This window comes from Sorex fumeus, unplaced genomic scaffold, assembly GCF_029834395.1.
Source record: "Sorex fumeus unplaced genomic scaffold, SorFum_2.1 ptg000095l, whole genome shotgun sequence".
Lineage (NCBI taxonomy): Eukaryota > Metazoa > Chordata > Mammalia > Eulipotyphla > Soricidae > Sorex > Sorex fumeus.
The window spans coordinates 2366136-2380391 of record NW_026606152.1 but is presented as its reverse complement, the minus strand read 5'-3'; the positions used below and the strand labels follow the sequence as shown (position 1 = coordinate 2380391).

At 52.9% G+C, this 14256-nt stretch overlaps 1 protein-coding gene across 7 annotated transcripts in view; it reads right to left on the bottom strand.

The window, feature by feature from the left end:
* CACNA1B (calcium voltage-gated channel subunit alpha1 B) overlaps positions 1 to 14256 on the bottom strand; it is a 167086-nt gene that overhangs the window by 124412 nt on the left and 28418 nt on the right. For 4 of the 7 annotated variants that reach the window (XM_056132892.1, XM_056132893.1, XM_056132895.1 and 1 more), the window contains exons 6-10: positions 13278 to 13477; positions 9276 to 9379; positions 8427 to 8542; positions 8049 to 8105; positions 7620 to 7712 (exon numbers count right to left, since the gene is read on the bottom strand). In XM_056132892.1, the coding sequence (XP_055988867.1) occupies positions 7620 to 7712; positions 8049 to 8105; positions 8427 to 8542; positions 9276 to 9379; positions 13278 to 13477 (570 nt within the window). The remainder of the gene's footprint in view (positions 1 to 7619; positions 7713 to 8048; positions 8106 to 8426; positions 8543 to 9275; positions 9380 to 13277; positions 13478 to 14256) is intronic. The other 3 variants (XM_056132894.1, XM_056132896.1, XM_056132898.1) reach the window with 1 other exon arrangement.

The following is a 14256-nucleotide window of genomic DNA, read 5'->3' as shown; positions in this document are numbered from 1 at the left end:
GTTCTGTGTGAGTGTGTGATGCTGTGCAACAGTGAGTGTGCATGTGTGTGAGTGTATGAGTGTATGTGTGTTGGGAGAATAAGTGTGTTTGAGTGTGTATGTGTTTGTGTGCTGATGAGTGTGTGTTTATATGTTTATGAGTGTGTGTTTTTGAGTGGGGGGTGTGGCTTGTGAGTATGTGAGCATGTGTGTATGTGCATGTATGTGTGTGTGTTTGAGTGTTTGTAAATGTGGGTGTGGTGTAAATATGTGAACATGTGCATGTGTGTTTCTGAGTGTGTAAATGTGTATTATATGTGTGCATTTGTAAGTGGGTGTGAGAGTGTGTGTTTGTATGTGTGAGTGTGTGTTTGTGAGTGGGAGGGGGTGTGTACTGGGGTCAGGGTGAGGATGGAAGGGAACAGGCGGGAACCAATTGGGCCAGTGAAGGTATGAACCAGATGGACAAGCCTGATAGACACCAGCACACACTGTCCTGCAGTCACTGACCTTCTGGCCAGTGAAGGGACAAACAAGTGTTGCCCCTTGCAGTGGGCGGGTATCCCCACCAGAGTGAGCAACAGAAGTGATGCAACTGCTGGTAGAGTTCTCACGGGAGGGGAGTGACACCTACCCTTCTGGATGTGTGGGCACAGCAGCTCAGTCCCAGCAAAGCAGGAGGTCTCAGAGAATGCCGGGACTGTGTGGCTTGCTCCTGGCTAGCTGCCTGAGGGCTGAACAGGAGCACCGGATACCCAGGAGGAATGGTCAGTGGCCCTGGGGCTTCAATGCAGCCCAAATGGCCAAATATAATGACCATGAGAAACTGGCAACACAGAGGAAGCATCATACTCCCCTGTAGAGGGATGTACTCTCATGTGTTTGCTTGCTTGTCTGGGGGCCACACCGGCCATGCTCAGGGGGTTACTGCCTGGTGGTGCTGGGGATCAAACCCATGATGGCCAAATCTTTGGAGGCACCATTGCAGTCCAGAGTTACGTGCACTCTTAACCCAAACTAGTAGCCTAGAGTACAAAGCACAATAAATAACCTGGCAAAGAAATAAGGAAAGGGAATGGGAATGTAGCTCAGAGGAAGACAATTCCTTGCTTTTGCTTTTGCTTTTGTTTTGGAATCATACCCTTCAGTGTTTGTAGGACAACACAGGTTTGTCCTTTCTCCCTTGCTACAAGGAGCTTAGGTTTATCAGGTTACACCTATCACAGTCACTCCCATTCCTCTGTGCTTATCTGTAACTTCTCCATGCTCTCTTCCGCAACCAGTTAATCAGCTTTTTCCCCTAATCAGATTCTGTTAATTTGTAAGGTTAGATTCCTCAGAAATCTATGATTTTATATGTATGAGTGAAATGTTGCCTTTCTTTCTCCTCTCCTTATATCTTTTGAATCATTTACTTTAAAGCAATGCCCTATGTATATGGACAAAGGAAGACAGTTAATATTATGCTTTTGCAACTTGGAAGTTAAGACTCCAAATAATACACACTCTGGGGCATCTGCTTCCTCGACTTAAGCCTCAGTTGCCCTTAGTTCCTAGCACCCAAAAAGCAGGGTCCTGACGAGGGACTGAATGGACCCAGGGCAAGCTGTGAGCTACCCTGGCTTCGAAATGGGCCAGGCCAAAATGCCACAATACTCAACTATAAGTTGAGAGCATGGTCATGGACAAATGCTGTCATGATCCAAAAGTAAAGATGAGATAAGGACCCTGCTAGGGATAGGTAAAACTAATCTGGCCTGAGCACTGTAATCTGAGATCGAGATGGACCTATAAGCTTAATGTATCTCTTACTGTGTCCATACAAAATAATATTATGAATGTTTATATGTTTGTTGGACAAGGAGAGGAGAAACACACCCATGGGTCTTGGGTGGGTCGTCCTACTGAATGAGAATCTGTCCTAGAAGGAGCATCCCCTGAGGGAAAGACTTTACCTCTGTTGATTGTGACCACACCTATGTGTAAGCACCAACCCCTCAAGCTGGGGGATTTAACTAGGCTGTAAGAGGGGGCTGGGGAGTCAGAGCAAGAAGGAGATTGAAAGGGGGATCAAGAAGGAGAATGAAGTAGCATGGGGGAGGAAGAAGCAGGAGGAGAATCAGGGGAGAATGGAGATGGGAATGGAATAAACTGCAACTGACACCAACCAGCCTGGCCCTCGTTCCTTCCTTTGCCTGCCCATCACCATCAGCCTCCCCAAAGTGGGGGAAGCAGCATGAGACTACAGAACACAAGCGGCAGGAGAGATAGAGCACCACAGCCCTTTGGAAAATATGCAAGTGTTCAGGAACAATTCCTGGTTTTGTGCTCAAAAGTGACTCTTGGCAACGCTGAAGGGCTGTATGTGGTGCTGAGATTCAAACCAGGATGGCTGCATTAAAAAAAAAAAGTGCTGGGGCTAAAGTGATAGCACAGTGGGGACGGCGCCCAAGTAGGTTTGATCCCCAGCATCCCATGTGGTGCCCTGAGCAGTGCCAGGAGTGATCCCTGAGTGCAGAGGCAGGAGAAACCCCTGAGCATCGCTGGGTGTGCCCCCTCAAAAAGCATCTTACATCTTACCCCTATACTATCTGCCCAGCCCTGAGCATGTGTGAAAGTGTGACTTAGATCCTAGGGAGCACCGAATAAAGGGTGTTGGGAGGATCCTCCCAGGATGGGAGATGCATGCTGAAAGTAGACTACAGACAGAACATGATTGCCACTCAATGCCTCTTTTGCAAACCACAGCACCCAAAAGGAGAGAGAGAACAAAAGGAAATGCCCTGCCACAGAGGCAGGGTGGATGGAGTGGGGGGAGTGAGCGGGAAAGGGAGGGATACTGGGATCAGTGGCGGTGGAGAATGAGCACTGGTGGAGGGATGGGTACTTGATCATTGTATAACTGAAACCAAAGCACAAAAATTTGTAAGTCTACAACTGTACCTTATGGTGTTTCACTAATAAAAATTTTTTAAAAAAAAAACGCAAAGAAAGAGAAAGCAATTAGAGGGGTAAATGCAGCACAGAGGCAAAAAGCTGGAGACACGGATGAAGTAGCAGGGTCTCCAGTGGCTGGGACACTGAACTGAGGGAGTGAGGGAGAGACCCTGAGCACAGACAGGAGCACCAGTGTGAACACCAAAGAGATTCAGCATGGAGCCCAGAAGACAGGAGGAGACAGCAAGGAGTCCCCTGGGAAAGCTGCCCCAGCCACAGCCCTCATTAGACCACTCAAGTGAGGGAGAAGCCCCAATGTCCCAGCAGAGCTGGCTGGACATAATCCTCTGATGACCCTAAGACCCAGGAGGCCCACGCACGAGGCAGCTGTGCAGGGGCCCCGACCCAGGAGACATGAGGGCCCACGCACGAGGCAGCTGTGCAGGGGCCCCGGGTAGGAAGGGGTATGGGACAGGAAACAGAGCGACTTCGTGGGGGACATGATGGGTCACATGACCAGAAATGAACCAAGGAAGCCAAGAAGCATTTCCAGCTGGGAGTGCGGGGTCAGCCTGGAGGAAGAAGAAGCAGATGCCAAAGTCTCCCAGGGGACTAAGCATGAAGGAGAGGCTAGAGAGGAACAGGATGTGGACAGCAAGAGGGGAGGAGTGGGGCAAGTGAAAGTGGGAGTCAGAACACAATGCAATGCGTTCCACTCCTGCTACTGGCACCCAGGATGGGCTGCCCCTGACAGACCACAGGCCCAGGTTTGGAATAGCAAAAGCCAGCTAAATGTAACTCACAAGAACACTCAGCATCTTCAGCACTGTCGGGGAAAGTAGCAACGGGGACCAGAGCAACAGACAGGAGGGAAGCCATTTGTCTTGCACACAGCCAACCTGGGTTGGATCCCAGATATTCCATAGGTTCCCTGTTACCCTGTGCCCCCACCCCCACCCCAGAATGATTCCTGAGTGCAGAGCCAGGAGAAACCCTTGAGTATTGCGAGATGTGGCCCAAAAGCAAAAAAAAAAAGTGGGAGGAAAGAGGAGCAGAAAATAAAAGCTAAAGACTGAGATCAAAGCCAGCAGACTCAGCAGCAGTCTCTGGCCAGAGAGAAGGCACTGTGGGTGCCCAGGGACACAAGCTGCTGGAGCAACCCAGAGCAGGAGAAACACTTGCCAGACTTCAGGGCAGAGCTGCATGGTGGGCTCACACCTGTCATTGAGGCCCCTCTGCAGGGCTGGGAGGCTGGAGTCCCGGCATACACAGGCAAGACGCAGAGCTGGCCCTGGGGTCAGCAGTTCAGCCGCCCCACATGGGCCCAAGCCGCAGAGACATGGAGACGACCCAAGAGCCACCCACAGAGGAACGGATAAAGAAAACCTGGTCTCTCCACATGACTGAACACGATCCAGCTGCTAAACAGAGAAACTGGGCCACAGGCAGACACACATTGGGGCGAGGAAATAAGGCAGACCCTTTAGAAAGGCAAGAGCACTGCCAGTCCACAGGGCGCCCAGCTGGAGCATACACATGGACACGGATCCAAGGTCCACCAGTGTCCAAGCACCTGGACATCTATGCACCCTGACCTGACCTGCCAAGTAGCACCAGTCCCTGCTGAGGCATCCGCATGTTTTTTTAACAAAGAAAAAGAAACAGCCGCACACATAGAAATCACAGCTGTCGGGGCTGCGGTACAGCTGTGCCATGGGAGCCGGGATTCATCACCAGCACCAGCAGGAACAACCCCCAAGCACCGGGCCAGGTGTGGCTCTTGAGCACCACTGGGTGTGACTCAAAACAAACAAAAATAACTGAGTAATAATCAAGCTACCCGTGATATATTCGATATGCCAAACACAGTAACAATAAAGTCTGCCATGGAGACATTACTGGGCCCGCTCGAGCAAATCGATGAACAACGGGAGGACAGGACAGTGACAGTGATAGGCCAGTGACAATAATAAAAAATAATGTAGGAAGATTAAATAAATAAAACATAAAACAAAAAAAACACTAAAATCTGGTTATTTTATATGATCATTCAAATATATCAACCCAACATGAGGCAAATTAAGAAAATCCAAAGTGGAGAGTTGGAGTGATAGCACAGCAGGTAAGGCATTTGCCTTGCACACGGCCGACCGAGTTTCAATTCCCAGCATCCCACAGGGTTCCCCAAGCACCACTGGGAGTAATTCCTGAATGCAGAGCCAGGAGTAACCCCTGAGCATTGCTGGGTGTGACCCAAAAAGAAAAAAAAAATCAAAAGTCCCTCCAGCATAGAAACAGCCTAGCCCCACAAGCCATTCTCCAAAAGATTGCCAAGCAGCTAAATCATCCCAGAGGGCCAATCTCTGGGCTGAGAGCACTGGGGCTTTCTCGGGAGGGGAGTGGGCACATTCCCCTCAGCCCACCCACCATCAATGAAGTACCAGCAGTTCCCGCCCACAACAGTTCCCGGCATAGAACAGCCCAGCTCCACAACTAACCTCGAAAAGCACCTGATGCTGCTGAATTGCCACAGGCTGAGATCTCTGGGGCCTTCTCAGAATGGGGGCAGGCAGATTCCCCTCCCTGCCGGCAAGCCCAGCAGCCCCCACCCACCTACCCTCAGGCATAGAAACGGCACAGCTCCACAACCAAACCTCACTGATCCTTTGAGCCACCAAATCATACCAGTCCACACCTCCAAATTTCACAGTACTGGCAGCCCAGTGAAAACACAGCAAATTTGATGGGAAAGTTGCGTAGACACCTACCAAGCTCTATGGGCAAAAACTACTGTAAGGTTCAACTAGCTAGCACCAACCAGCTCAGTAAATCCTCACGCAATGACTCAAATAACATCACTGTGAGATATAACAATTATCACAAAATGACTTTAGTTGATCTATCTTTTGATAACTCCATTTGCTTTTTGTTGTAACATGAAATATGAAGTAATATGGATAAGTGGTATAGCCATATATCCAAATCACAGACTCAACAAAAGGGAAAACATGAAATCTAAGCTGCAAATACTGAAACTATGTAACATGCCTGTCAAGTTGAGGGGATGGGGTGTAGGTTGGGGGTAGTGAGGGAATATGGGAACACTGGTGAAGGAAGTTGACTCTGGTGGTGAGATTAGTGTTGAAATATTATATGTTTAAAACTCAACTAACAATAACTTGTAAATCACAGTTCTTTAATTTTTTAAATAAAAAGAAACAAATATGAAGTGAATTTGTTTGTGCCTGCTAAAAGGGTCAGCTTGGGTAGTGGGTAGGAAACTGGGGGCACTGGTGGAGGGAAGGTCACACTGATGGTGGAATGTGGAATTGATGTTGGAACACTGAATGCCTGAAACAACTGTATTATAAACAATTTTATTAATTATATGCTATAAAAAACATAAGCAAAAATAAACATACTGGCACCAGAGTGACAGGACGTGGGTAGGGAGCTTCCTTGTAAGCAACCAAGCAAGGTTTGATCCCCAGCACTCCATAATGTCCTCTGGGCCCCACCACATAGAGCCAGGAGTAAACCCTAAAGGGGAGCCCCCCAAAAAAAGAAAACTAAATAACCAAAACCAGAAAAAGGCAGAACCAGATTTGATGCATGCTGTCAGCCTTGAGCTGTATTGGGGTTGATACGTGATAGCATCTCTGAGCTGAGCCTGGATGTGTATGTCATCTCTGAACTGAGCCTGGGTATGTGATGTCATCTCTGAGATAGGGCTCAAGAAGTGTGATGTTGGTGTCTGTGCTGAACCACCTCACAGAACACTCTACCTGCTCACCCCCAATTAGCTGCCCCCGCCCTCACGCTCAACACTCATCACATGCCCACTCTCCCACCGTAACACCTTCACCGTCAGCAGCATCTGGCACTGTGAACTAAATTTGGGTCATGTGCCTGCCTGAAACCCACCCTGCAGGATCCTCCAGAGCCTCCTTGGACGTCCCGCCAGCTGGCTGCTGCAGAGTAGCCCATGAGTCCAGGGCTTGTCTCTCAAACGGGCAGAGGACAGCCACAGTCGGACCACAGCAGTGTGGTTGGGCCACAGCCCCCCTGTGCTCAGCACCTCGGCCAGCAGCCAGAGAAGACCTATCTCTGCAAACACGGCCAGGGTTCTTGTGAGGCCTTCCCCCACCAGGACCCTGGGTTTCCCTCGGCGGCGGCTGCTTCTCACCCACATCTCCCCACTAAAAGACCCTGGGATGCCTACAAGCTCCTGCTATGGGCCTGCAAGCCTCTGTGCCATCTTCCCACCCTTCTGCTCTTTGCTCACAAGCAACCCTGCAGGCTTCTGTGCCCTTTCCACAGTGGCAAGCCCCTGCCAGCTGTCTCCTGTTGATTAACTTCACCAAAGAACTACTGGGCCAAGATTGTCTACCTGCGCCTGGGCCCACGGGTGAAGGTCAGAGGGGAAGGGACTTCACTGGTCAGTGCTGTGTGGCCTAGAGCTGCATCCGCAGTCACTGCACATGAGGGCGGGAAACAGTTCCACCTGGTCCCCATAAGTTTTAGAAGCCAGGTGGAAGTGAGGCTCCGACAGGCCCCAGGTGTGTGAAGACAGATGGAGCCAGGTGGGGCCAGCCAGAACCCCAAATCCCCCATCAGGGCCCTCAGCAAGCAGAGCACATGTGAGCTAACAAGGACGGCCAGAAGAGGGCCATGGCTGCGCCAGAGCACAGGCCCACACTCACCGACTGCACTGAGGTCCGCGAAACGGTCCTCGCCCTCCTCTGCATGTATCAGGTCGTTGCGGCTCTTCTTGGTGGCCGCTCTCTTCAGCACTGCTTTAAACAAAGGTGGGGCCGCTGCACGGCTGAGCCCAATACCATGCACACAGAGGCCCTCCACCAAGGACACAGCCACGGTTATGGATGGTGGGGGAGGGGGCTCAAGTGAGCAGAGCTTGGATGGCGCCTGACCCCACTGGGATGGCAGAGGGAAAAGAGAGTCACAGGCGAGCCCGGAGCCTACCCCCAGCCCCCAGGGCCATCACTGTCAGAGCCTTTTCCAGAACAGCTCACAAGACAAAGGTGGGTAGCAATAGGGCAGAGCCCACTGGGTCTCTGAGCATAGGGGCCCAGGGCTTCCCCACGCAGGCAGTGCCAGGGGTGGTCACCTACCGTCCAAAGGGGACTTCTCTTCTGCATTCTTGTCCTCCTCTGCCAGCATGACTTCCTCTGTGAGGGAGACACGGCTCAGGGGACCCACCCACCTGTGCCACACCCAAGACAAGGCAGACCTGCCTTCTCCGGGGCTCCCGGCAGTGCCCACGAGAGGCGGGCTGCTCTCCAAGGCTCCTGTGGGCACCCTGGGAGAAGGCTGAGAGGGAAGTTGCAGCTCAGGCCTGGGGCCCAAGGTGAACAGGGCTCTGGTGGTGACAACTGGAGGCCAGGCCAACCATCACGTCCTCAGCGCCACCCACCGTCTCCCTACAAAGACCTGTGAGGGCTCCACGGCAGAGGAAAGGGTCGATGAGGGTGGGCAGGCAGGGTCCTCACCAGCCTTGAAGATCCACTCCAGGTACCCGTTCAGCTCCCGCTCAATCTGCTGCTGCCGGCGGAGCTTCAGAAATGCCCTGCGGTTCTCCACCCTCTCCCGCTCCTTCGCAAATTCTCTGCAGTGAGGGCAGAGCAGGTGTGTGAGAGCAATTGAGTGTGCAAGCAAGTGAGTGTGAGCAAAGCAAGAGTGTGAGCAGAGCAGGAGAGGCTGAACGTTCCCCAGAAAACAAAAGCCTGAGAAGAGCCTGGACTGGGAACCAGCCTCCGGCTCAGCCCCACCTCCATCTCTTCCCACCTGTGCTGGGTGAGGGGGCAAAGAGAGCTCCCTCGGCCCCCAGAGGCCCCATGCCACCCACATCCATAAGTGAACAGAGTGCCATGCCCTACACAGGCCTGCCAGACTCTGATCTCCAGACCACAAAGCCACAGTCCTGCACAGTCTCCCTCTGGATTCTGACCACAGGCTCTGCTAGGAGAATAGAGACAGGGCATAGATTGGCACAGGGTCAGTGAGACCTGCTGATAAGCGAAGGTCCAAACTACCATATGGCCACCTGCCTGACCTTCTGAAATGCAGCTGGGAACCAAGGACCCCTCAGGCTGGTTGTTGAGTGTCCTGGTCACCAAGCCAGAGTGAAATACTCACACCATGTCCTCACAGAGCCACACCTACAGTGCCCGTGCTAGCACCACTGTCCACCTACCCTGGTCCACATCCGGCCAGCTGTGTCCTGCACCTCTGTCTCTCCACCCTCCCAAAGCAAAGTGTTGGCTGCAGAGGGTCACTAAGCCGAGCCCCTAGCTGCAGGATGCAAGGGAGGCATCCATGCATAGCACACCAGCTCTTACCCCGAGAGCACGCCCAGCACCAGGTTGAGCATGAAGAAGGAGCCAATGATGATGAGGGGGATGAAGTAGAGCCAGTTCCAGGTGTTGCCTGCCGCATCGTTTGTCTGCAAGCAAGCAGGGATGAGGTCAGGCCGGCCAGCAGCCCGCACAAGAAGGGCCAGCCCTCCAGAGCACTATCAGGCCCAGGCAGGGCAGTCCAAAACAGGATGGGGACAGTGCTGGCCCATGCACAGCCCACAGCACACCTGCACCAGTCTCTCAAGGACCAAGGACACAGACACCTAGCAAGTGCCCAGTGACACCAAACCAGACAGAGTCACTGGGGAGCTGGCCCAAAGCAGCACTGAGGCTACAGCCCCCTTTTCTGCACGGCCCTCCCAGCCATCCACTGCAGGCCCCTTCTCTGCAGGGCCCTCCCCAGCCGTCCACTGCAGGCCCCTTCTCTGCCCAGCCCTCCCCAGCCATCCACTACAGGCCCCTTCTATGCAGGGCCCTTCCCAGCATTCCCACTGCAGGACCCTTCTCTTCTCTGCACGATGCCTCTCTGCATGGACTCAGCTCGGCTGTGGGAACCTCCCCTGCAGGAACCAACGTCCCCAATCAGAGCTGCAGAGAAGGGGCCTGCAGTGAAGCTCGCTCCTTCCCTGCAAGGACCTGTGTTCCCACACCCCAGCTGTGGGACCTTCCCCTGCATGGGCCCATGTCCCCCAACCACAGCTGCAGCACAAGCCAGGCAACTCCACAGACATGTCTCTGGTGTGGAACTTGGGGGACCATATGGGGTGCCAGGGATTGAACCCGGGTCTGCCCCATGCAAGACAAGCATCCTACCCACTGTTCTATCTCTATGGCCCTGTGAAAAGTTTTGTTTCTTAGACAGCAAAGCATGTATCCACTACATAGGCCAAAACTTGCACTTGTGAGCCTTAACCCAAGAGAGGAGCAAACACGTCTGTGAAAGGCCACACACAGGTGTGCAAACCAACCACACTAGTCACAGCCCCAACTGGGAACCCCCCACCACCCCTTTAATAGTGATGGCTGGGGTCTGGAGAGATAGCACAGCAGGTAAGGCTTTTGCCTTGCACGCGGCTGACCCGGGTTTGATTCCCAGCATCCCATATGGTCCCCTGAGCACTGCCAGGAGTAACTCCTGAGTGCAGAGCCAGGAGTAACCCCTGTGCATCGCCGGGTGTGACCCAAAAAGCAAAAGAAAAAAAAATAGTGATGGCTGTGTCCACCGCAGGCTGCCCTTACCATGGGATCTGTGCAGCAGTGAGGAGCAAGCACCAGAACACATTCTCACATATACACAGTCACACACATATTCTGTAGATACACAGTCATTCACAGTCACATAGTCACACAAAGACACACTCACACAGATACATGTACAAAACACATACACCCACACACATATATTCACACATAGTCACACACACATACGGAATCAAACACACACACATGTACACACAGACACATACACTCATACTTACATACACACAATCACACACACACTCACGTGCACACAGTCACATGCATATTCACACTGACAGACTTTCAAAGTCATATTCATGCAGTCACACACATACACACATGTATACTCACACACTCATACATACACAATCACACATACTCATTCACACACTCACCTACACAATCATACCCATTCACACACACAGCCACACACTTATAGTTATACACATATACATACTCACATACACATACACACAAACACATATACTCATGAGTACACATGCACATTCCACATACCCACAGGCACACACATGCATACACTCACATACTCTCACATAGTCACAGAGATACACAATCACATACTCATACACACATCCAGTCACATATGCTCACACTCACAGCACATATACACTCAGATGCACAATCACACACACTCAGTCTCACATAGTCACATACATTGATACACTCACATACATACACGTACCAAGACACATATAGTCACACATACACACACGCTCATACAAACTCACGTATCCATGTGCTCATACACACTCACATGTTCACGTGTGAGGCAATGAACTGAGGCTACCAAGGATGAGAGGTGAGCTGAGGAGTGGGTGTGACTCTGAGTGTGTGGCTCCAGGGGTGCTAGATGTTTTGCACCTGGGTGTGCTGGCTGTGAGGAAGCAGGGTGTGGGTTCCTGGCTTCTCTGTCTTACTAGAAAAGGCCTCATTGCTCCAGTCGAATCCTCCCTCGTCCACCGTTCTCTCCAGCTCCAGGGAAACCCTTGTCTACTGGATCCTCCTCCCTCTACCCTCTGGTCCACACACCACTGGTCTTGCCCACCCCGACACACACACTGCCCTGTGCCCAGGATGCCTGGTGAACAGGCACTGCTTTGCTGATGACTCCTGGGTAACAGAGCCCTCTGAAATCACTCTGAGCAGAAAACAGCCTTGGTTCCATAATAAAATGTCCACTCACAGCAGTCACAGAGTTATTAATAATCCTGACACGTAACGTTTGCCTGCACAGCTGGACACTCCCACAGAAAGGAGGGTTGAGGCCCTGAGCTGACCCAGGCTGGCCTCACAATGCTCAAGAAGGGGAAGGTAGAGATGGGGGCAGGACGTGCTTGCTCGTCCTGAGCTTCTCTCCCAAGCCCACCCTCCTGGCACCATGCCTCTGCCCAGCCTGCTTCTTGGACCCATCCCCAGAATAGATCTGCAGGGGAGATGAGTCCAGGAACCTGGCCCTGCCTGTCGACCCAGAGGTTGGGCACTACTCCTGGGTGGGGCTCGGCATCACTCACTGTCTCCTCACCATCCCTCCCTGAACATCACTCACTGGCCCTCGCTCACCACCCATCACTGGGCATCACTCACTGTCCCTCACCAATGTCCCTCACTGTCCCTTACCATCCCTCACTGGGCATCACTCACTGTCACTGTCACTCACTGTTTCTCCCTGGACATCACTCACTGACCCTCAATGTCCCTGTCTGGGTGTCCTTCTCTCAGAGGGGCTGGCAGGCTGGGTTGCCTGAGCTTGTAGAACTGCCCCTTCCTGTGCTGAAGAGTGAGAAGAGCCCATTCTGGGTGTCCTGCCCTACCCCACTGCCTGTCCCAGATTCAGATGCTGGCTGTCTGGGAGGCTTGGCTCTCACAGCTGCTCCTATTACCCTCCTCCATCTCCTGTGCCCAAGCTCCATGACCCTCCAGAGGTGCCACCATCCTGTTTTCCCAGCCCCACCCATGTGTCCCCACACCATGCCCACAGCACCTCCCTCCAGTCCCCTCATACCCAAGCAGACTCAGGGTCCTCAAGGTCACCCAGTAGCTGCCCTCCCTGACCCCCAGCTCCCAGGAACTGGTCACAAGACTCAGGGCCCGCATGGAGCTGAGTGGGGTGCACACATACAGAAATGAGCAGCATCCACTTAGGAGTCAATGGTGCAGCTCCAGGAAGAATTGGGGCTTAGGGCATATGAGTGACAAGGGTCACCAGGCCTCCAAGGGCCTTATATCCAAGGCGCGTGTCAACCACCAGGCCCAGACCACCAAGCACTGGCAAGACTCAGGGCCCCTGTACAAGGGAGCTACCAGCAGCCTGGTGGGGCCTTGCAATACCACAGGGGTGCTGTGTTCCCCCTCCCCCACTCCCACACCAGCAGCTGGCCCATGGGCTCTGGAACACAGCCAAAGTCAAAGGCAAGATGGGCACCCAAGAATCACAGCAGAACAGTCACTTCCTGGAACGCAGTGAGCTGGCCAGGAAATGAGGGTCCCACAGGCTCCCTGCCTGCCCAGCACTCCTGTCTGGTTGGAGTTCTTGGGGCGACATGGTTGGCAGAACACAGACCGCACAGTCCCCCAGAGTGAGGCCTGCCCACCGTCACTGCCTTTCTCCAGAATGTTCTTTACTGATGCCAGCACCTTCACCAGCTCCACCTTGAGAGGCGCCACATGCACACACACCCTGGATCTCCCCTGAGGGAGCGGGGAGCAAACATGCTGGACACTCACGTTGTATAGGATGTCGGTCCAGCCCTCCATGGTGATGCACTGGAACACTGTCAGAATGGCAAACAGGATGTTATCGAAGTTGGTGATGCCGAAGTTGGGTCCTCGCCAGTACTCACGGCACTCGGTGTCGCCCTCACACTGCCGGGCGGGGGCCTCCTTGCCACAGGGGAAGTCGCCCACTGGGTCTGTGACCTCTGAACCTGCAGCAGAATGAGGCACAGACCCCACAAACATCAGTCAGGTCCTAGAGGTGCCCTCAGAGTGGAGCAAACATGGGAGCGGATGATGCCCTCCCAGCTCCCTGCCCTGGGAACGGCTGGTCCCGTCTGCTCTCTGGGGAGCTGCGCATCTGCTGGTAAATACCTTGGCTCAGAAACAACAAACCTGCCCCCTTCGCTTTCTCCTGCGGCACCTCAAGTTCCCATGCCTGCATATCAGCGGTCTCTCTGGAGCCCTGTGGTCCACCAGGCAGAAGCCTAGCAAGCAGGGCACACTCACCTCCTCAAGGTGGACATGCCCTCCTAGCTCTTGCCAGAGCAGCCAGGGTGGCACCAGAACCCAGTGCTGAAAGAGCATGGCAAAAGTAGCACCCTGGTTTTCCTGTCCAACGCGCCAATAAAGGAAAACCATTTCAATGAACGAATGACACGTGCAAATTCTCCCCACCAGCTGAGGAATGTCTGGGGTGGAAGAAGCACTCCCAGGCCTGGAAGACAGAACCAACCACAACAAGGTTATTCCTGTCTCTGCCCACGGAGAGGCCTGGACACTGCTGTAGGTGTGTGCACTGCTGGTCACTGCAGTCAGCCACACTTTAATCCTCTTCCTCTCCTGGAGACTGTCCCTGCTCTGCTCTACCGACTCAGCTGCAACCACCCATGACACGTGTAGTCCTTGCTTTGTTCTTGCCATCAAAGGAGAGAAAAGCTCTCAAGATTTACAAATACTCTCATTTGGTCACATTTTTCCTAGAAGCATT